This window comes from Debaryomyces hansenii (assembly GCF_000006445.2).
Source record: "Debaryomyces hansenii CBS767 chromosome F complete sequence".
Lineage (NCBI taxonomy): Eukaryota > Fungi > Ascomycota > Pichiomycetes > Serinales > Debaryomycetaceae > Debaryomyces > Debaryomyces hansenii.
The window spans coordinates 2220420-2243152 of record NC_006048.2 but is presented as its reverse complement, the minus strand read 5'-3'; the positions used below and the strand labels follow the sequence as shown (position 1 = coordinate 2243152).

Here is a 22733-nt window from a genome sequence, read left to right as displayed (position 1 = left end):
TAGAAATTGTATTTTTAATTGGCCTCAGTCAACTTCCAAATCTTAATGGAGTGTGTTTTGACAGAAGTACTAATTTTATCTTCAAATGTTGAAGTTTCATTCGTCCATAATTCTTTACCAGAATACGATTTGTTTTTCATTGTCAAGTCATCAACAAAAATATCTTCAAATAAAAGTTCTGTGTCTTCTTCATAATCACCGCTGTTAAAAATTGCTACAATTTGTGTCTCATCAGACAAAGTAGTTGCAAATAATTGAAGTGATCCTCCTTTGACAGATTTTTTCCAAACTCTGTGTGCTGGGGCAGATAAATCTTGATTAATCTCAATTATTTGAGCATTTTTAACGATACCCAAGTCTTCGTCAGTCATATTTGTAACATCATTACCTAAAACTAAAGGACTTTTCAATATAGCCCAAAGTGTAAAATGAGCAACATACTCATCATAATTCATTCCACCATTTCCTACTTCAAGACTATCTAAGTCGTTCCATCCCTGACCTGTTCCTGCTTTTTGTCCAAGAGGAACAGCTTTCTCTAATATGTTAGTCATGGAGCACATGTAACCCTGTAGACCAAGACATTCGTAAGATTCACAAGGACAGCGGTCGTCATAACGATCAAAGTGATCATATATATCCCCAGAAATTCTCCAGGAGTTTGAAACCGTAGACCCCCAATTCCATACATTATCTTCCCCCCATTGACACAAGGAGTAGAAAATGGGTCTTCCAGTGGCATTCAAAGCTTTGGCCATTTTATCATACCTCTTATAGCTGATTTGCGCTGTACCACTGTTCCCTTCATTGTAGCAATTATCATATTTCAAATAATCAATTCCCCAATCTGCAAATGTATCAGCATCTAGTTCTTCGTTATGTAAAGATCCAGGATACCCTCCGCATGTATACCTACCAGCAGAAGAATACATACCAAACTTAAATCCTAAATCATGAATAGAATCGGCGAGGTGCTTGATACCATTGGGAAATTTTTCAGGATCAGCTAGAATCTTGTTCGTGGTATTGTCTCTTTCATGTAATTGGTAACAATCATCCATGACAATATACTCATACCCAAGATCTTGTAACCCTAATTCCTTTATTTTTTCAGCTGCTCCAATAATGATTGTCTCATTAATATCACAGCCATAAATATTCCAAGAATTCCACCCCATTTGTGGTGTAAGTCCTAATCCATTTTCGTAGGCTTGTGTAGAACCAAGGAGAAGCGTCGAGATAGCTGCAAGTTTTTTAAGGAAAACCATCTTTACTGTACCACGACAAATATATTATTACGCCAAGCTAATTGGGTTGTACTTATGTCCTTTGGCTCAAAGGTTAGTTAAAAAATCCCCAACATTTCCATGAATGATCATGTAGAATAGGGTTGAATATTGACTCCACATGTAATAAGAATTGCAATCTATTGTACTCGGGACGGGATTATCATAGGGCATTGTTCGAATCTTCCGACGTGGGGTTGTTCCTGCATCATTACCTATTCGAAAATTTTCTGGGACCAATAACTGTACACTACATAAAGTTTTCCCGGAAGTTATTCACCTCCTACCAATAAGGTATCCTACTAGTTGGATTAGCGAATACGGTCGATTGGCCATGCCGCATTTGCAGGTTTTTTGTTTACCCCATATTTGGAATGACGTATTGCTCGGATTATTTCTCGCTCCGAATAATAAGAAACCGTATTGCTCCACAATAGCTTACAATGGATATGCTATTTTCGAGGAGTTGCTTGGCAGTGGTCTTATTATTCATGGATGTAAAAAACTGCGTAAAGTTTACCGAGTAGACCAAAATGGTATATCTTGCTATGATGTATTCTAATTTTGCGGGACAGCGAATTAATCCGAGGGATGAAAAGTTTATCCTAGATAGAAAATTTAAGTTATAAAACGGCCATATATTCACTTGTATTGAATCAGATAGAAATGTTGCACGATATAGAATGAAGATCACTACTTTAGTTGCTTCTATTTTGATGAGTGTTCTTTTAGAACCAGTGATTGCTTCGTTTATCGATACAGGCAAGGATACGTCTGCATATAACAGGCCTTTAATTCATTTGACACCAAATGTTGGATGGTTGAATGATCCGAACGGTTTATTTTACGATAAGAAAACCAGTGTTTGGCATGCATACTACCAATACAATCCAAACGACACAATATGGGGGCAGCCATTATACTGGGGGCATTCTAGTTCTAAGGATTTGACACATTGGGAAGAACATCAGGTTGCACTTGGTCCTCAAAATGATGATGAAGGAATTTTCTCTGGGAGTATTGTGATTGATTACAACAATACGTCTGGTTTTTTTGATGAATCTATTGATAAGGATCAAAGGGTCGTTGCAATTTATACCAATTCCATTCCGGACACCCAAACTCAAGACATCGCCTATTCTTTAGATGGAGGAGAAACCTTTACTAAATACAAAAAAAATCCAGTCATAGACGTAAATTCTACTCAGTTCCGTGACCCAAAGGTTTTCTGGCACGAGGAAACAAATAAATGGATCATGGTCGTTCTGAAGTCTCAAGAATATAAAATCCAGATATTTGGTTCTCTTGATTTAAAGACCTGGGATTTACATTCGAATTTTACATCGGGTTATTTAGGTAATCAATATGAATGTCCAGGATTAATTAAGGTTCCAATAGAGAATACGAATGATTACAAATGGGTTATGTTTTTGGCAATTAACCCAGGTTCTCCAGCTGGTGGATCTAGCAACCAATATTTCATTGGGGAGTTTGATGGTTTTGAATTTAAACAAGATGATTCGATTACTAGGGTAATGGATGCTGGTAAAGATTTTTACGCTTTCCAAACATTTAGTGATAACGAGCAAGATGTAATCGGTTTAGCATGGGCATCTAATTGGCAATATGCCAATGTTGTACCAACTAATCCTTGGAGAAGTTCAATGTCTTTGGCTAGAAAGTATACTTTGGGCTATGTCAATCAAAACGTCGAGACCAAAATAATGACATTAATACAAACCCCTATTTTAAATAATCTTGACGTTATAAACAAAGTCGAGAAAAACAATCATTTGTTGACTAAGAATGATTCGGTTATTACGAACTTTAGCTCTTCTACAGGTTTACTTGATTTTAATACCACGTTTAAGGTTGTCGGAGAGAGCATCGATAGCAACTCACTCTCCAATATAGAGATTTTGATTCATTCCCAGATGTCGAATTCGAGTACTGAATCGATAAAAGTGGGATTTGACAGAAGTGTATCTGCGTTCTATTTTAATCGTGATATTCCAAATGTTGAATTCAATAACAACCCTTATTTCACTAACAAGTTCTCAACTTACGTCGAGCCATCACATTATGATGAAGATGATATGCCAGTTTATAAGATCTACGGAATCGTCGACAAAAATATTTTAGAGTTATATTTCAATGATGGTACTCAAACCATGACAAACACGTTTTTTATGAGTGAAGATAAGTATCCACATCAAATTGAGATTGCAAGTAATGTGGACGGTCAATTCGAATTGCAAAGCTTGTTGATTAGAGAATTAAATAATTAATATTGCTTGACGAAGAAAACATATCAAAGAATGCTTCATCATGCATTGATGATGGATCCCATTTTCAAGTCTGTTTTGTACTTCTATAGAACATAGCTAAAAAAAAAAGTTGTAACACCAGATTTACGTACCATTTGTAAATTCTATTACTAGAATAGGCCGCTCTAAATTGCTGTTATATGGAGCCGTGATGATGAATTTAAGCCTCTAGGTGCCCTTAGAAATACAATACTGAGCTATAAACTACACCTCATACATATGATAGTTATATTTATTGTGAGATTAATGCTAGACAACATCTTCTTTTATATACCAACGATCATGCTTAACAACATTTTTATTTATATCGTTATAATAATCCCATGCATCCTTTCGAAAGTAAGGTAAATTTCCCTTTTCATCTATTTGATATTCTAAACTATTATCAACATCTAACTCCAATTGTTTATGTCTTTCAGTACATTCATAAGCAATCTGGTACTCATCCTGTAATATTATTTCATCACAAGCACCTTTTAATGTTAATGTACTTTTGTCATTATTTTGGAACCTATTAACGTTAGGTGAACTTTCACATAATTCATCAGAGACCCATAAATTGATGTCCTTCTGGTAATTATGATTGAAAGCATGGATCTTAGTAGTAAATGATTCTTTCCCGTATTTTCTACTTAAAATCCTGGAAACATTATTCGGTATGTATGCATCACCACCTTCAAAGTAGGTGTGTCTTATTGGTAAAATCTCATCTAGAGTATGCCAATTCCAGTTCTTACAATGAACCAGTAACGATTTGTGCTCTTCTTTTTTAGTTAATCCATCAAATAAGTCATTTGGTGGAGTACTTCCTGAATGAGACAAGGCAGAGATATCGATATAGAGACCCGAGTTAATATCAATAAATCTTGCATCAATAAAATTCTTACCATTTCCTTGCCTTATATACGTAGGAGCAATTTCAAGAAGATACTTCGCATTACCATATCTTGGATTTTCAAGTATAATAGATTGATTATACTCTCTTCCTAGTCTGTCCAAATGCACAATTGGCATTTGAACATCCACATCAGTATCCCATGGCATATTTACTCCATTATGTGCCCATCCTAATAACGAACCATAATTTATCCAGCTTGGCATTTCTGCAGCTTCGGCAAATTGAAACCATGCTCGTATCATGTGGTGAAGTACACTTTGCCTCTCACGATCCCCAATGAATCTTCTGAAGAAAGGATATGCAAGATGATGAGAATGACCTTGGACCACATCAGAAACAATCCAAGGATATTTGAAATATCTGCCCGAGTATTCAACTACTTTATTAGAGTATTCCAAGAACTTCAAATACGTATATTCGGACAGTTTGATAGTATCGGTGTTCAACTTTTCCCGTAATTTGAAAATCTCAAGGTCAGGGTTGAATATGAAATCCTCCGCCTTAACGTTAACGGATTTTTGTGCGCTCTTCAATGGCTTCAGTTCGAATCTAGACAGCACTGTGTTTTGAACTTTAAGCATTTCTTCTACCAACTGGTCCTTGGTTACATTTGCCGGCAAATTGGATGGACCAATCCGTTTCTTCCCATGGACCGGCACCTCAACCATGGACTCGTCCGTGACTGCGATAATCTTGGTTGGTATATCCTTCAAGCAATATAAATCAGCCATTCCTCTCGACACCTTTTTATTATATGACTCCATGAAATACCCGTTCACATTCGCAAACTTATCGAGTACCTTATCACATTGACCTTCAGGTGATTCCGCTCGGTACTTTCGAAGTATGTGGTCAATCTGCAGCAAATCTACCCAATCATCCCAATGGAAGTGTATTTCTCCATTTTCCCCACTAATCTTCGAGGTGATCGTATCCCTCATATCGTCTTCATCGTTGTACGAGTTTATATGCGAATAAACAGCGTATGCTATATTTCGTGGATTGAAGCTGGATTCTCGGTTCAAATTCAAAGCTTGGCTCTCAAGCATGTATTGCTCAACGTTGTCAGATAAGAACCGGTGCAAAGATAGTATCACGAAACTGGCGACAAACATTAATCGAATACCATTTCTGTGTCTCTTGTTATAAAGCCTAGGTAGAATCATTAGTATCGAATCTCCTTACCTAGAGAAAATAGAAAAAAAAAATATATATAGTCCCCCAAATATTTTTCATTAAAGGTGTTTAATAGTGACATTGTTTGTGTGCAGGGAGATTTATCATGTATTTTTTTTCTAGCAATACAGCCTATTTCTTGCATAATATGCAGAACAATTGTGAACATATGTCATCGTAAGACAGATAGAGCGACGGTATTGGACAATATCCTTGGGCTCTACGCGGAAAGTGATAATGTGGGCTGTAAAATAGATTTTGACAGTGCATGATGGAGGACATTTCATTGAAGTATGTAGTACATGCACATATCGTATCCTTAGAGCACTCACTCCACCCGTAGGTGTGTCATTTAGTGGACCAAAGAAGTAGTTACTCCAAAAGGACAAGAAATAATTGCTTACCCGAGAACATCGACTCTGATAGAAGCACGGCTAAACCCAGTACTGTAGCGCAATCGGGTTGTACGTTGGGGAGAAATATGACCAGCCAGCACGGGTTTACAAGGTGTAGGCACAAATGGGCCACATTCGGTTAACAATGAGATGTACAAATAGGGATGTTCTTAAAAGTATGTGATAGGACGAGGGCGTAGCGTGTTCACGCATTTTAGACATAGGGGAAGATACGTTACTTGTTACAGAATTTTGTTTTCGGTATTGTAACAGCACGGCTTTCTTGGGCTTGCATACAGTCGAAGAAACATTTGCGATGCTATCTCCCAGGCACAAATTTTTTTTTTGTTTCTACACGAATATAGGCACGTAGGACTCGATGCATGGTTTGAGAGTTCGAAATTCCAGCAAGTAGCGAATCCCAGGAGTGGGGACAGTCTGTAACTGACAGGTTAATCGAGCGACAGACGCGCCTCCTATACTTACAATTTGGTAAAGTTTCCTAGTTCTGTTCCTGGATAGAGGAAACTGGTGAAAAATTGTTTAGCGTGTTACTTGTTGTTGGAGGTGTTGATGACTGGACTCTGATGATTTTACGGATGACCTTACGGCTGTGTAGAAAGTATATTTGGGTTTGTAGTTGGGTTGCACTGTATTATTCTGGCCTCAATATTTGTCAAAGAAAGGTAATGATAGTGAGTGCTATGCAGTGTATTGCCAGTACAATGTTAAAGAAATGTGATCATTTTTGGGCCTTCTGTGTTTAGCCGCAGATGTAAGCGAGAATAGCCCAAGCAGCAACAAAAATTGAGGCAAGGCTAAATCACCTTACGTAAGAATATTCTTCAGTTTTAAGGAACCGAGGGACGGATAAATAGCGAAAAACAAAATAATCAGCTTCGAAAACGAAAGGTGATCAGCAAGAAAAATGTAACCAAAATATCTATATGCAGTTGAGATTTGGCCTACCTTTTGGTTCTGGTTTATGTTGTCAAGATGTGCTTGCAGAAGCCTTGAAAAATGAACCCCTCCAGATGGCTCATCAAAAGAAACGAAAAATACGCGAATCTTACCTAAGTTTAAGATTATGGTAGATTTACGATTGGAAGGGCTTGCTGCATTTGTAATTTTGGCTTGATTGGTCTCAAGTAGTAAATTATAGTTCTATATATACAATTGTGAATGTATCACGAGCGAGCTTCCATGACTATTTGGAACCTATATTGGAATTTTCGTAGATCACTTTACATAAATGAACGGGATGATATACGTCCAAGCATAATTAAGGGAATTCTAGTAAGGGATGGAAATGTGTTTTAGCGGAGTTGAATTCCGTATAAACAAAAAGTTTTCATTTAGATAATGTCTAATGATCTTGCCTTAGATTAGCACAAATGTTGTATAAATTTCACTACAGTGGACGTAGAATTAGACAGACTACATATATGTAGATATACCGTCATAGACATATGGCATTATTGTCAATGTGCTTGAATTTAGCTGCTAAGGTAGTCAGTACTCATTTTTCCCCCACTGAAAAATATGTTGTGCGATGATTCCGAGGCCACTTCCTACTTTTCCCGGGAATTTTTACAATAAATATATCCAATACCCCAGAGTTTTTTAAACCCCCGGTTCAAGCCATCAAATCAGGGACTATTGAAAGGAATCTTATAGAGACGGTCACGATGACTAAAAAGCTTAGCCCACTTGAAAAAAAGAACAGAAAACCGGCTTCGAAAGCCTGTGTTTTTTGTCACTCAAAGCACTTGCAATGCTCTAATGAGAGGCCTTGCAAGAATTGCATGAAGCGAAACCTAGGTGATCAATGCCATGACGCTATTAGAAAACGGGCAAAGTACTTAAATACCTCTGGTGTGAAGAAGATGAAATCAAGGACAAATTCAATTCTGTCAAGCTACAGGTCTCCCAGTGTATCAGAATCTCCCCAGAATCCATATACCCATAGCATTATTAAACAGGAACCAGACTTAAACATGAGAGGAGAATTACAGTCAATTCAGCAAGAAAATACATCACATAATCAACCTGGTCCATCAAATGTACTGCACTACGTAGATCAGAGACCCACGATCCCTACAAATACCATGCTAGACACAACAAACGATGTATTGAATAAACTATTATATAGCGAACCAATACATTCGGATTCTATATCACTAAGGGATTCAATATCTGAGCAACCTGAAATGGATTCGAACAGGAGAAGCATAGATACTATGTTCAATTCCAATTACCTTAATCAAGAATACCTCATGCTAGGGGATATAATATTGCATTCGAAGCCATCATCCCCTTCTCCTTCAAATACCAGTGCTTCTGAATACAATGGCGATGCGACGATTTCCCCAGCAAATACTTTGTTAAATAATACTAGGTTGGATTTCGATAATTCAAATGACCATATGTCAAATTCTAAGAGGAAGCTTAATAAACTAAAAGATTCAAGGCCATTCATAGCTTTAGGCGTTTCAAATGATGTGCCAATAAGTTTACAACCTGAAGGTACTCTAAGTTTAGATAATCTTAGTACTAAAAACGAAATTATGAATAAAGACAACATATCATCAAATCTGCTCAAAACCGACTACGTGTCTCCCTTAATAAGTCATCACATATACCAGTCAGTCCAAGACATATATATGCACAGCATTCCGAATTTTGACTATCCCCAGTCGTATCACCTGTTAACTAACTTTCTAAAGAGACGGTTTCTGGGAAACTCTCTAGCACATGACCAAAGACAGGCTAAACGTAACAATTTATTAATCATATTAAAGCTAATTGCTAGTTATAGGCCAACCTTCATTTCTGCCCATAAAAACTTGTTGAAACCCTACGACTTGTTGTTTTTAGAAATGTCTTTTCAAAGATCATTAATAGACTACGAAAAACTACTACTTTTTAATTCTTCTCCATCTATCATATGGCGTAGAACGGGTGAAATAGTTTCCATTTCTAACGATTTACTAAGTATATTAGGTTTTAATTTGTCAGAAATTTTGTCCAAACGAACTTTTATCATGGAATTAATGTATGACGACGAGTCTATTATTAATTACTTCAAGTTGTTTAAATCGGTGGCTGTTGGTAATTTACACCTGAGTATTATTACGAAATGTAAGTTAATGAAAAATTCATCGGCTGCATTTCATAATGAAGCGTCAGATGTTGCAGATAGAGAGTATATTGAATTTTGCTCTGCATGGACCGTTAAGAGAGACCCATTTGATATACCTATGTTAATTATAGGTCAGTTCTTACCAATATTACCGGGTGGAGAAGGTGTAAGGAAGTATTGACCATTTAGGGTTTCGTATATCAAAAGATCAGTTGGTCGCAAAATACGTGTGACTGGGATTGCTTTTTGCAATCAAAGTATATATTTCGTGATACCCTCTCCTTACTTCACGCATTCTAATATTTATTCATACGTATTGTTACTACAACTAGTAAGTTATTCAAAATGTTAGCTCAATTAACCCCTGCGAGGGCAATGCTCTTTGGTGGTTCCCTTGTTTCATTTGAAATTTTCTGTATGGCGAATTATTATTATTCACGTTCCGCATTCAAAAAGATCTTCGTGAATTCCGATCCAGAATATGAGGGTCTGCACATCCATCCTTATCGTTACTGGGTTGTAGAAGAATGATCTGTTATTAATCAAGAGGGTCAAGGAAATTGATGGTATGATATGGGTGTATTTCTATATGATATTTTTAAAAATTAATGAATAATGAAACTATTACCTAAAGCTAAATAGTTAATCCATATTATTTTAAAGATTGTTTTGAGTGTAGATTGACGAATGGTAAATTCAATAACAATTAGTTTCAACATATATATAATATTATTAATATATAGTACATCTAATCATAGATATTATTTAAAATCATATATCTTTAATAAGCATTTCTATTGAAAATAACAAATTGAGGAATCCTACAAGATTACTTCATACACTACTGAAGTGTATTTAATTAATGTTGATTCAAGTATTGAACGAGAAATATCTACTGACCTGACGGTCCCGCCTGAGGAAAAGACGGAGGCGGTACAGAAGTTTCAGCACCAACAGTAGTGTTGGTTTCTGTAGAAGCTTCTTTTTCATTATTCTGATAAAATAATGGACATGACTTATTGGTCCTAATGTGACCAAATGCACCGCACGAGGCGCATCTTCTAGTTTTACTTTTACCCTTACCAATACCTTTGCCACCAAAAGCATAAGAACCGTCTGGTAACATTACAGTGTTAGCATCGATCACTTTTCCACCGGCAGCTGCAGCTATATGCAATACATCCTTGGAAGGTTTTCTACCTTTCCCCAGCTTGGCTTTCTTTTCCAAACTAGCCAATTTTTCTTCTAAAGCCTTACGACGGAGTTTGTTTAATTCTTTATCATTCGTCGGAATAATATCGTCAACCTCGGCATTCCTTAATAATTCATCTTCAATTTGCTTTCTACGTCTTATATATGCTCGTATTAATCTTGGATCAGTAATAGTATCAACTCGTCTTTGAACAATACCATTTTCATCACGGAATCTTCTTGTTATCCTCAAAGCCTTATTCTCGGCAGATCCAATTTCTTCATTAATAGCAATGTCTTTATCTTTTGCTATTTTATGTTTTACTGCTCGATCATGGTCTGCCGGTTTATATTCATTGTACACAGTACTTAAATCATGACCATCCAGTTGATCTACAGTCAAAGATCTTCTTTGCGCGTACCATATTCTTGAAACTTCATTCTCATAAAGCTTTTGCTGATACGCAGCAGTATTGTTTTTAGGAACGTTTTCCTTAACGGGTGCAAATAATGGAGTGAAACTGCTTTTTTGTGTCGATCTAAAGAATGAAAATCCTAATCCAATGCCTGTAGGGTCTCCTTCACCATTAAGTTGGAGCATTGCCTTAGTCTGATTGGCATTTACGAAATTACGAGTTAAATTCCATGGTGCGAGTTCTTCTTCTTCTTCAAGATCCCTATCTCTATCTTTATCATTGTCCTTATCTTTCAATTTTGATTTCTTCTCTTTCTCATTCTTCTCTTTAGGTTTGTCTTTCTCTTTTTCACCATCACTAGTATTCTCATCTCTAGATTTGTCTTTCTTATTTTCCTTTTTGATATCCTCTTTTTTGGATCCTGCCTCATTACTGAACAAAAAGGCCAAATCCTCCAATGTCTGCTGCCCATATTGCATACTGTCTAATAACGCCACGTCTTCAGGAGTGATCATAGATCTAATCTCGTCTTCTGACGGCACAATGTCAGTATTCTTAATTTTCCAATATCCTTGATCCTCACCGTGTTTTTGATATTCCATGAACTCCTTCAATCTTTGACGATTTTGCATATCGTTTTGATCGGGAAAATGATGTGCAATAGTCTTTACAGAAACACGGGATTCATCATTCATATTCATTGCACGAAATACAATCATCTTCAACCTGTTTTTAGAAGTATTAGTAACTTTCCTAGAATGTGGAGCAGGGACTTCCACAGCAGGAAATGTATTTCCCACAGCAAAGAGATGATTAATATTTCTCAAGAAATATTTTTGATGATTACCAGCTCCCTGTGATCGAACAAGCAAAAAGTCGGTTTGGGTAGTGTCATGTTTGAAAACGGGAGCACGTACCATATTGTTGTATAGAGTTGGGACAAAATCACCCTTAGCAACATGGCCAAAATTCCAGAACGGTGATCTATCTTCTACACCGAGAACATGAGTTTCACCTAACGGAGCTTTTGGTCTCGAATTATCATCTTCCTTTTCCTTTCGATAATAATTAATTAATTTAGAACCCATACCAAAATTCGATAAAATTTGAGGATATTCTTCTGCGTATTCCATCCCAATAAGAGCACTCGTGTCTGAAGTTGTTAAATCCGAAGACTTTGTAAATATTTCTTGGGATGTTTTACCTCTGTCCTTTTTCTTCTTACGCAACTTCAATTTCGAAAAACTTATTAATGTACCCGGCCTGACATTAAATTTAGGTCTATGGAAAGATCTTGCTTCCTCTTTAGTCAACTTAACTCTATAGTAAGGAGTTTGCAACCGTAGTGCTGGAATTGAATGTTCAATATTTAAGTTACTCAATTGACTTCTAACCTTTGTATTGTAATTATTCTTTAATATTTCATATTCTTTATCATTAGAAATATTGAATTTCATTTCCAATAATTTTTCATTAGTAGGAATAACAGCCTTGGATTTTGTTTTTTCAGATGCAGACTTATCAGGCACAAATAATAAATTAGGATCGTTCATGTCTAACTTCAAGTTCTTTTCAGTTATTTGTCCATTAAATATGTTTTCATCCTCTTCGTAATCAGATTCCATATCAAGTGATCTTTGCTCGACTTTGACAGGAACGCCAGTATCGTACTTTTTATCACCTGCATTAATAATGGCATCATCATCCCAATAAGTCGTAGATAGAATCAAGTCTTTCGAGAATTCAGAAAACTTATCATTATTTGTTCCATCCAGACTCAAGAATGAAATTGGGTTTAGGTTAGATACCTTTTGAACGCCTTTTTTTTCTAATTCTTCTATTATGTCTAAATCGTTTGACGTGATATTTATTATGTTATTTTTTGCATTCTCGGAGCTGTCGTTTAGTGGTAACTTTTTAGCCTTAAATAATTTTCTTTGGTCAACATCAATTTTCAATGATAATTTATTTGGAATTAATGGTTTAACGTTAGATTTTAATGCTATTGGGGGACGAAGATAGGAATAGTACTTGGGAGATGGTAGAAACAACGTGTGATTGTTAAATGGTTTATCTTTAGCATAATTGGGGAAATAGTAAGCTAAACTCTTCTTCGTATTCCTCTCTTCTAGTTTCTTTACAATTCTTGCGAGCTTTTGCTTCTTTATTCTTCTATTCTCCTCCAGTTCCAATGGGCGGGCCCGCTTTCTGTCTGGTTGCGCAGAATGACTCTCCCTATTTTGTATATCATCTTCAAATATTCCACCCATGTTCAAATCATGAAAACCATCATCATCAACCAAGTTGTCAGTATTATTCAAGTCATTAAATAGACGATTATTATTGTCCGAATACGAACCAAACTTATCTTCATCCATGTTGTTTTCTTCACCGCCATCGTTTCCAAACATATTGTCAAATTCTTCATCGGCCTGTTCTTGAAGGTCTCCTTCGTTATTATCTACATCATCATGAGGAATACTTGATTCCTGTTCGTCATTTAAGTCAATTTCATCATCATCAGCTAATTCATCGATATCTTCATAATCTACAGCATCTTCAGCATGCTGGGTCTTACGAGACAGAAATATATCATTAATTACCTGGTCATTGGGCAAATTTGATGAATCACCAATAAACTGATTATAAGATTCTTCGGCAATCGGATTCCCACCTTTGCCTTGTTTCTTAGGTTTATCCATAGCTGGGACTACTATCGATAGAACTGGAATAATTATAGTATATGCCTAGTTTTTATGATCATTTGATATAGCTTGTTTTAAAAATTACACAAAGCAAAAAATGTTAAAACAACAACCCAAGCTCTAGTAGACCAATACGTCTTAGGAGTTACATATTAACATGAGCCCGAACATTTTTGATACAAGCTCTTCACAGAAGGATACTATAATAATATTACATCAATATGCAACACTGTCTATAAATTATTTGTATACAAATAGGCATGATATCTACGTCATTTCCAATTTAAACATCTTCGAAAAACATCTTAGGACACAATTATCACAGGATACACTTGGAAAAGTAACCATAATAACAGTTCTTAGTAATATCGAAGCATTTATACTGACAATGGTATTTCTCAATTCATTTGATAACGATGAAGGAAGGCTACAAAACAAGAATCAATTTGCAGAAGAATACGCTTACTACTTAAAAGAAATGCAATATGGAAATGATACTGGCGGGTACGATTTAGATGAAGCGGAATTGAACTTTCCACCCGGGCATTGTGATGTACCTTTACCGTTTGAGTTAGTTGTGGTGCTTGATAATGTGGACCTTAAGAATGATCACTTATCACCCAGAAGCGTATTTTTACAACAATTACTTAGATTCGTATCCTTAAAACATGGCGGTACTTTTGTATGTACATCGAACACACAAGCACTCATGACAAACGAGAAAATAATTTTGAGTTTTTTGCTGCAAATTGGTCATCATGACATAACCCAAACCCAACGAATCCAACAGAGTAGGACTACTCCTGAGCCAATTGCTATTTATGAATCGGATCAAAGCGGGAATAACGGAAATGTGCAAGTACGTCTCTTGTCACCGAAAGGATGGGATTCATGGAACAAAATACAAATATTGGCTACATCCGCAATCCATGAAAAGGACAACTTAAAGTACCATATACTTGCAAATGAAAATGAATTTAATAAACTCAATTTGATGTACAATGCTTACATTGACTCTATAAATTCCCATGTCGACCAAAATACAGCTGAACATCGCACGGCCGAAGAATGCAAGAATGATTTATTTTCATTGTTATTCCCCGATCACAACAATTCCAAGAAAACTCATGAAATACAGAAGAAACAAAGTATATCACTCGAAGAAGTGTTGGAGAAACTACAATCTGGATCATAGTTTATTTATCATAGTATTATAGATGTAAACTGATATATGTTGATGGCACCCTGTATACACGCGCGGAACATCTCCGACAATATTTCAGAGTTTTGTCTTGAAATAAAAGAAGAATTAACAATGACGTTACCTCCAGATTATTCCAAGCATTATGCCAGAAGTCGAAGCAAACGACCCACTAAGTAAAAATACTGCCAGGCTTTCAATTTCGATTGCTAACTTGGAAGAAGAAGAAAATCCTCGTCACCTGGTGGCAGAGTTTTTAAAGGCATCTGATGGAAGTAGACGAGACTCAGCGGTTTCAATCACGTCTGTAAACGAAGAAACAGACGTCGACACATCTTTGCTTGGATTCAAGGACAAATATGAAGGATCAAAACAACCTAATAATAAAGAACGTTCAAAGAGAAGGAGGTCATCGACTTCGTCAGTCACATCCAACAATAACAAGAATAGCTCATTGAAATCTGACAACAAGATTCACAAAAAGAAATTAAAAAAGTCCCAAGAACCGCCTACATTTGAGTTAGTTACAAGCGCAAGCGCCGATAAAAAGCATCCATCTATCAAGAAACTTTCACTTACTAATATCCGAGATCTAATCATTCACATTTTCAACAAAGACTTAAATCATAATTTATCCTGGATAAGATTAAAGCAAATAACAGAGATAAAGAAGGTGGTATTCTGCTTCGTCCCAGGGTTAGTCACGGACGAATTTTTAGAGCCAACTTCTACTTATCGAGATGATAAATTTGTACCTATGTGTGAGACGTTGAAAACTGAGGGACTAGGGTTTTTTAACGAAAATTTTGACTCATTGATTCAAGTAACCGCACCAGGTAGCAAAGATTCGTTATTCCTGGCGTTGCACACACTCACTAATGTACCGTTGACAAAGAAAGAAAAGAAAGATCAAATCGATAGCCTGAGGAAAGCTAAGTTGACAGTATGGAATCTTCTATTGAGCAAAGAAGACATGGTTCAAAATAATTATCCTATTCATTCTAACCTAGTTGAAAATGATGAACATCTTAATAATGTAGATTCATGTGAATGGGTGCAAACTAGGCAGTTCGACCATGAAGGGTCGCACACTTTTGCTTTGGATTGTGAATTTTGTCAGGCGGCATCAGGTAAGGTATTGACTCGTATATCATTAATAAATTTCCAAGGTGATGTTGTAATAGATCTGTTGGTCAAACCAGATGAAGTAATTACTGATTATCTCACTAAATATTCTGGAATTACAGAAGCTAAATTGGAGGGTATTACAACAAACATAAAAGATATTCAGGAGAAGATACTCAGTATTGTATCGACCGATGACATTTTAATAGGCCACTCATTGGAATCAGATTTGAACGTAATGCACATAAAGCACCCCAGAATTATTGATACAGCACTTGTATTTGAACATCATAGGGGCCCTCCTCTGAAACCCTCTTTGAAATGGCTTTCTGAAAAATATTTAAGTAGACTGATTCAAGAAGGTGAAAATGCAGGGAATGGCCACTCATCAGTAGAAGATGCAAAGGCATGCCTAGATTTAATTAAGGTGAAGTTACAAGAAGGTGAATATTTTGGAAAAAATATGAATGAAACCTCATTGTTCGAAAGAATTAATAAGGATCGTTTAAATGTAAAAAACAGCATATCCCATGATCCAATAAACTCCTTGTTCATAGATTATACCCCAGTTCGTGATGCAGATACTAAAGGTTCTCAAAATCAATTGCAGAAGGTACAAGTTAGTAACGATGACGAAGCAATTGATCATCTTGCTAATAATGTAGATCGTACAGATTTAACTCTTTTGAAATTGAGGGAACTTGAATTTAATAAGGGCTGGTCACCAATTCCAAAGACATATGATGGGTACATTGGACTATCTGATAATCAATCTGAATCAAGTGTCGATTCAGCAGAAGATAAGAATCATTTATTTCGCAAGCTTGACGAAAGACTCACGAGAATATATTCTGTGTTACCAGAGAATACCATGTTGATTGTTTGTTCTCCCCTGGGTGACCCGAGGGAAATGATACGCTTACAAAATGTAAGAAAGAAGTTCCAGTGCTTGGAACGAGAGGGAGTTGATGTTTCTACTATACCAGAGGAGGATAACTGGAACTTTGAGAAACAATGTGAATTACAGCAAGCTGTTAATCTCGCCAGACGAGCTATGTGCTTTATCTGTTTGAAACAAGCTAATCAGAAGAATTAATTGTTCCACCCCCAAATACTTATAGAATTAATTAGAAGAGGAATTACATACTCCTCACTTATATAATATATTTAGCGATAAAAATCCTAAACTGTCCTTCCTAGTTTAGGTGTCTGTAATGCCTGATAATGAAACAATTTCTTCGTCTTGATTTTTGATGCTTAAGGCTGAACTCAACTCATCTTTCGATACAGCATTATCTTCACTTATGCCATTCTCAGGGACACCTTCACTTGTACCATTTCCAGAGACGCCATCATCGCCCAAATGGTTCATAATTACCACTTCTTCATAATACTTCCAGTTATTTAAGTCTAAAGTATCAGCAGAATCAAATTTCACAGCCGGATTATTGTTCGAATCAACGCTAGTCTTATGCCATCCCTTCAATTTTATACTATGAGGTTCAAAGCTACCTCCGTTATTTTGAAATGATGTATTATTTATATCCGGACTGTACCAATCTTTGACCCATGTAATTGAAGTATTCATATGACTTGGTCCTGGGGTAAATGATCCAGTTCTTATAGCAGGTGTTTCCGAAGCACTTCGTGATAGCATTATATTTCAATAATTAACGATAAAGAATAACTAATACTGGTTAATTTTTATCTCATTTTGTTGACGAACTCATCTTTATTATACCCGTTTCCTAGTACAAGATAGCAATCCGTATTCCTATCCACAAGATCAATTTCATGTGACCCCTTTGTCGTGGAGAGATATTTTTCAAAATAGTGCGCCAAAAAAAATATGTACTATTGAAACTATGCTAAGTATGGGCTAATATACAGATATATACCTTTAGTAAAATACTCGTCAATTACTATTTATGAACATTGTGTACTTCCAAATTACTGAGTTGAGTCTCATCCTTGGGGCTGCTTGGAATGGTATTAATTTCTGTTTTTGTATGCGAAGGTGGTTGTTCTAAGCTATTCTGTTGTAATTGCTTCTGCCTCAACTCTCTTTGCTTCTTTAAAGCTCTCAGCTTGGCATTTTCAAGCTTTGTTTTTATTTCTAGTCTTCTTTGCTCTTCTTTTTGGACTCTCTGATCGTACCATTTTATCATCTGGCGAGGCTTCGAGCCATATATTACCTCGTACTCGCAAAACAAGCAACATGAACCAAAGACAGGATTGCTATGTACATTTGGGTTAGGGTGTGAATCCGAAACTGGTTTTGATTGCTTTGAGTTAGTTGTATTGGAATTGGATCTTTTTTTCTTCTTATTCTTCTTTTTGCTTTTTGATGACGAATTGTCTGCATTCTGAGACCCGCCAGCATTTATTTCGTTTATCGACGGTAATTGCAAGTTATTACGATTACTATTTGTTGAAATTCTAGATTCCAAATTCATTAACCTTAATTTTTCTTCCACATTACTATACGTGGGCACTAGTTTTCCTTTATTATCATATTCAAACGTGAACTCACAAGACGGGCCGTCTTCATCTTCATCAAAACCATATGAGCCATTACGATATTCACCTCCTCTCCCTGTGTGAAAGATTGGACAATCGCATTCTTCAAACCCGTGTGTTTCACATTCAGGTGCTGTATTTAGTTCAACTTCAATACGGCGTTGACCCAAATAATCATACAGAAAGTCATCTTGAACCTCTTCCAAATCATAATCATCCTGTTCATCATCATAGAACTGATCCGTATTGCCGTCGTGCAATCCTTCTTCATCCTGTGTATCATAAAGTGAGAATCCTTCTCGTTTTGGGGTCTTGTAATTATTTATCGAAAAATTATTCGATGCTATCATTTGTGTTATTTTGTTCCGAAGAAAGTTAATTTCAGATTCCTTCAATAGAGATTCACACGACGTCGAAGAAGTCTTTTCAACGTTTGAACTTCCCACCTCGCCAATGGCCTGTGGCGATTTCTCTTTGACTTGTTGCTCGTTACTCGGTATGACTTTCTTACCATCCTTTATATTTGTATCATTCGCTTTTTCTGAAAAATCTGAAGATGCCTTCTCCAAGGCCTCTAACAAGGTGTAATTGAAAATCGGTTGTGAATTTTTATCCATCGATTCATCTTTAGGAAACGGCAGAAAATTTTCTTCCTCTTTGAACTGCTTACTCATTACCTGCAGCCAGGTATCATAGTTTTTGGAAACCAAGTCAAATAGCTTTTGCGGATCAAGCTTACCCGGTATACTTTTACCATTACTATTCACCTCTTGGTTATGTTGATTGGGGTTTTGTGCTTTAAGTGCGTTTGCTTCCTTCTCCACCAGACTAGAATTCGATTCTTTAATAGGCATTATATATGAAACATATAAATCTGTCTGCTCCTTGTTTGGGTTCTTACCATCAATTATTGTCTGAATCTACGATTTAATTCCAATCTTTGAAGATCAATGGAGCGCTTACTACAATTTTTTTAGATGGCCTCGTTAGAGAAGTTTGTGGATTTTAAAATAAAGTGACACAAACCTGGAACTGAATATATATACTAACTAATGACATCTAGAGATTATACCTTAGCTAAGACTAATCCTTCTTCAAAGTTCTTTGTTTCTCTGCATTCTTGACGACCTTTTCATCAACGAATAAACCCTTACGTCTTCTAATTGTATTCATATATCTTCTTGCAACGTTTTCTCTTTCAGCGAATTCACCAAGTTCTTCAAGTTCTTCTTCTGTATGTGGAATCCAAAATGGATCGATATCTAACATATCGAAACCGTCGAAAACTAATTGTGGACTAGCAGCACCCGATGTCTTCTTTCTGATATCTTCGGAGAAACCAAATGCTTCGACCACAGGAATACGTGCTTCAATGGTGAAAAATGGAGTACCCTCCTTCATTTCTTCTGATATGATAGCACCACCTCTTTTTTGGACAACGGCATACACCTTACCCAAAACTTCAGCTGAGGCCTGAATATCACATGTGTACATAGCCAAAAACAAACGAGGAGCTTTCAGCAAGAAAGATTGATGGATCAAATCACGAGTAAATGTGATGACTCTTCCTGGGAGATTAGAAACTTTAGATTCATCTATATCAACATCTTGCGATGTTTCACTCTTGCGAAGGACCACTAAAACCCCTTGCATGGATTCAGATGCCAAAGGCCCTTCGTTCATCGCAAGCTGGAACCCATTTAATACGTTGTTTTCGAATTCAAATTTAGTACTTTCAGTACTTTTGTTGAACAAGCGTCTCATTTGGTTATTATTGGATTTACTCTCAATGAGTACGTTGGGGCCCACTCTCTTTGGTCCCAACGAAACGATACTATCAACAAGATCTGCAAGCAGTCTGAAGCCAGTCTCCTGCTTGATGCGGTCAACATCATCACTTTCTTCAAAACATGTTATAAGCCTTTCCTTAAATTGCAACGAACTGTCCGATGATGAAGCTGTTTTCCGGCTGACATTTACCATATTGGCGATTTCAGCTTCGTTATTAATTAAAAACTTAGTTACTTCTATCGGTAATGGGAAGATATCAAAATCTAAATCTACACCTTCCAATACAATTTCTTCGTCTTCATCTTCATCACGATTATCCGGTTGGTGAATTGCGAGTCCTTCTCTGAAAGGAATAACTGGTTCCTTCACACTGACTTCACAACCTTTAGCGAACCTTTCCTCTAAATCCTTCAAGCTTCTTTCTAAGTGAAGTTCACCAGCAACACATATAATAATTTCACCAGAGTCATCGTCGACATACCATTCCAATATAGGGTCTGCCTTAGAAAGCATATCAAGTCCCCTTTCTAATTTACCTAATCTACTTGGATTAGTAGGCTCAACTGCGACCTTCATAATAGGCTTATTATGTATCAATGTCGAAGAAGAAGCTAAATTCACATAAGGTTTATCCTTAATTTCTGAACATAATGTTGCATTTTTTAACACAATTGAATCAAGACCAACAACACCAACAATATTACCGGCAGGAACCTTATCCATTTTAACAAATTCCTTACCCATGATCAAAAATAAATCCTTGATTTCAATGTTATGTGAAATTTGATCTTTGTTATTTTCGTGGTCGTTGGGTATGGAAGGATCGTATTTTGGACCAACAACAGTAATAGTTTGACCTTTAATTAATGACCCCGAATAAATACGAGTAAATGCTATGAGGGTTTCTGGAGTGGTTAGGTTATCATCTTCATCAGTCTCTTCCTCTTCAAAATCATCTTCTTCAAATTCCCATTCGAACGGGTCTTTAGCTTGTTGGGGCAAACTAAACTCATCCTGTGTTCTACTATCTTGCAAAACAGCAGCTGCTTCTGAAGCCTTTTTAGCTAATTCTCTTGCCTTTCGTCCCCTTTCCATGATTTCTTCTGCAGTCAAAACAGCACCTGCAGCAACATCTTTCGGTAAATCTTCCTCGGGAATTGAAATCATTTTGGAAACGTAGGCCATGGTGTGGTTTTCTGGATCAGAAGAATCACAATTAAGCATAGCCTGCTCGAATGCGGGATCAAGTAAACTCGATTTCTCTTTGGTATCATCAACGGCATCATAAATACATTCATCTAATAACTTGCCTATTCTTTTCTGTTGTGCAATAATTGGACTTGGAATGGATTCTATAACAGCGCCCAATAATGCATGACTTACTGGAATCCATTGCGACATAATCAAGTTCAACAACTTCTTGTATTCTTTTGAACGTAAATCTCTTGGATTCACTTGAGTTCCTAATTTTTCTATTATTTTTTCAAGCTTCTCTTGATTTCTCTCCATGATACAATGTTCATAAATAGACCATATTTGTTCTAAAATTAAGGAAACAAATAAAGGCTTCGCTGAGTTGTTGGTTGTTTTAAGTTTTTTACCAGGAATGATTTTCTTGTTTTTCATATCAAGGTAAAAATCACCCCATAAGGTTTTTGATAAAACATTGTGTGAAAATCCCAATTTCGCCAGATAGATCTTTGCAAAGGTATTAATAGAAAAGGCCCAACCATCAACAGCCGATGAGAATATAACATTATTTTTCTCAGGAGAAAAATAGATGTCTTCATCGTCTTTTTCAATAAACTCACCAATCTCACCTTTTTCTCTCCAAATCATATCGTCCTCCATCCTTTCTCCTGCGTAAAATGAACCAATAACAGAATTAACTTGTTCTATAACTCTTGATAAATGCTGATAGGCTTCCAATGGGGTCAATTTCCACTCAGTTACTAATCTATCAATTTTATTTAAAACCAAAATTGGCTTCAAAGAGTCAATCCAACATTGTCTCAAAACGTTAATTGTTTGAGAACAGACACCTTCAACAACATCTACTAAGACAACAGCACCATCACATAGTCTCGATGCAGTAGAGACTTCCGAAGAAAAGTCAATATGACCTGGCGAATCGATCAAATTGATCAAATGCTCTTTGATTTCGGTTTCTGGTTCTGCTTGTCCTTCCTTGGATTCTTTACGACGCATAACCTTGAAATATAGCGATATAGCAGATGCTTCCATTGTTATACCTCTCAATTGCTCATCTTCTCGAGAGTCCAAATATCTAACCTTTCCTGCCATTCTCTGCGAGATAATCCCATTAGTAGCAAGAAGCGAATCACTTAAAGAGGTTTTACCATGATCGACATGCGCCAAGATACAGATATTTCTAATATTAGATGCATCCAGCTGCAATTTATTAACCGTCTCCGTGGATAACTTCATGATTACTTATATATTTATATCAAATATGACTAAAACAATGGGAAGAGTTCTTTTGCCTTGCTTTTTATCTTAAGTTGAAAAATCGCACTATATATGATGAGGTGATCAAATA

At 36.4% G+C, this 22733-nt stretch overlaps 10 protein-coding genes across 10 annotated transcripts; 4 read left to right on the top strand and 6 right to left on the bottom strand. All coding sequences in view use genetic code 12, as the record gives it.

Annotated features, from left to right (window-relative positions):
* Positions 1-14: 14 nt before the first annotated feature.
* On the bottom strand, positions 15-1268 carry DEHA2F26840g (DEHA2F26840p; the record flags this gene model as incomplete). The annotated part of the gene is made up of 1 exon (XM_461506.1): positions 15-1268. The coding sequence occupies one exon, from the start codon at positions 1266-1268 to the stop codon at positions 15-17; it is 1254 nt and encodes a 417-aa protein (XP_461506.1).
* Positions 1269-1969: 701 nt separating this feature from the next.
* DEHA2F26818g (DEHA2F26818p) lies at positions 1970-3574 on the top strand (the record flags this gene model as incomplete). Its single annotated transcript, XM_461505.1, has 1 exon — positions 1970-3574. The coding sequence occupies one exon, from the start codon at positions 1970-1972 to the stop codon at positions 3572-3574; it is 1605 nt and encodes a 534-aa protein (XP_461505.2).
* A 288-nt stretch (positions 3575-3862) lies between these two features.
* DEHA2F26796g (DEHA2F26796p) lies at positions 3863-5677 on the bottom strand (the record flags this gene model as incomplete). Its single annotated transcript, XM_461504.1, has 1 exon — positions 3863-5677. The coding sequence occupies one exon, from the start codon at positions 5675-5677 to the stop codon at positions 3863-3865; it is 1815 nt and encodes a 604-aa protein (XP_461504.2).
* A 2093-nt stretch (positions 5678-7770) lies between these two features.
* Positions 7771-9405, top strand: DEHA2F26774g (DEHA2F26774p; the record flags this gene model as incomplete). The annotated part of the gene is made up of 1 exon (XM_461503.1): positions 7771-9405. The coding sequence occupies one exon, from the start codon at positions 7771-7773 to the stop codon at positions 9403-9405; it is 1635 nt and encodes a 544-aa protein (XP_461503.2).
* A 711-nt stretch (positions 9406-10116) lies between these two features.
* DEHA2F26752g (DEHA2F26752p) lies at positions 10117-13533 on the bottom strand (the record flags this gene model as incomplete). The annotated part of the gene is made up of 1 exon (XM_461502.1): positions 10117-13533. The coding sequence occupies one exon, from the start codon at positions 13531-13533 to the stop codon at positions 10117-10119; it is 3417 nt and encodes a 1138-aa protein (XP_461502.2).
* A 160-nt stretch (positions 13534-13693) lies between these two features.
* On the top strand, positions 13694-14731 carry DEHA2F26730g (DEHA2F26730p; the record flags this gene model as incomplete). Its single annotated transcript, XM_461501.1, has 1 exon — positions 13694-14731. One exon carries the CDS (start codon positions 13694-13696, stop codon positions 14729-14731), a length of 1038 nt encoding a protein of 345 aa, XP_461501.2.
* A 151-nt stretch (positions 14732-14882) lies between these two features.
* DEHA2F26708g (DEHA2F26708p) lies at positions 14883-16958 on the top strand (the record flags this gene model as incomplete). Its single annotated transcript, XM_461500.1, has 1 exon — positions 14883-16958. One exon carries the CDS (start codon positions 14883-14885, stop codon positions 16956-16958), a length of 2076 nt encoding a protein of 691 aa, XP_461500.2.
* A 105-nt stretch (positions 16959-17063) lies between these two features.
* Positions 17064-17519, bottom strand: DEHA2F26686g (DEHA2F26686p; the record flags this gene model as incomplete). The annotated part of the gene is made up of 1 exon (XM_461499.1): positions 17064-17519. The coding sequence occupies one exon, from the start codon at positions 17517-17519 to the stop codon at positions 17064-17066; it is 456 nt and encodes a 151-aa protein (XP_461499.1).
* A 265-nt stretch (positions 17520-17784) lies between these two features.
* On the bottom strand, positions 17785-19236 carry DEHA2F26664g (DEHA2F26664p; the record flags this gene model as incomplete). Its single annotated transcript, XM_461498.1, has 1 exon — positions 17785-19236. The coding sequence occupies one exon, from the start codon at positions 19234-19236 to the stop codon at positions 17785-17787; it is 1452 nt and encodes a 483-aa protein (XP_461498.2).
* A 229-nt stretch (positions 19237-19465) lies between these two features.
* On the bottom strand, positions 19466-22621 carry DEHA2F26642g (DEHA2F26642p; the record flags this gene model as incomplete). The annotated part of the gene is made up of 1 exon (XM_461497.1): positions 19466-22621. One exon carries the CDS (start codon positions 22619-22621, stop codon positions 19466-19468), a length of 3156 nt encoding a protein of 1051 aa, XP_461497.2.
* Positions 22622-22733: the final 112 nt, after the last annotated feature.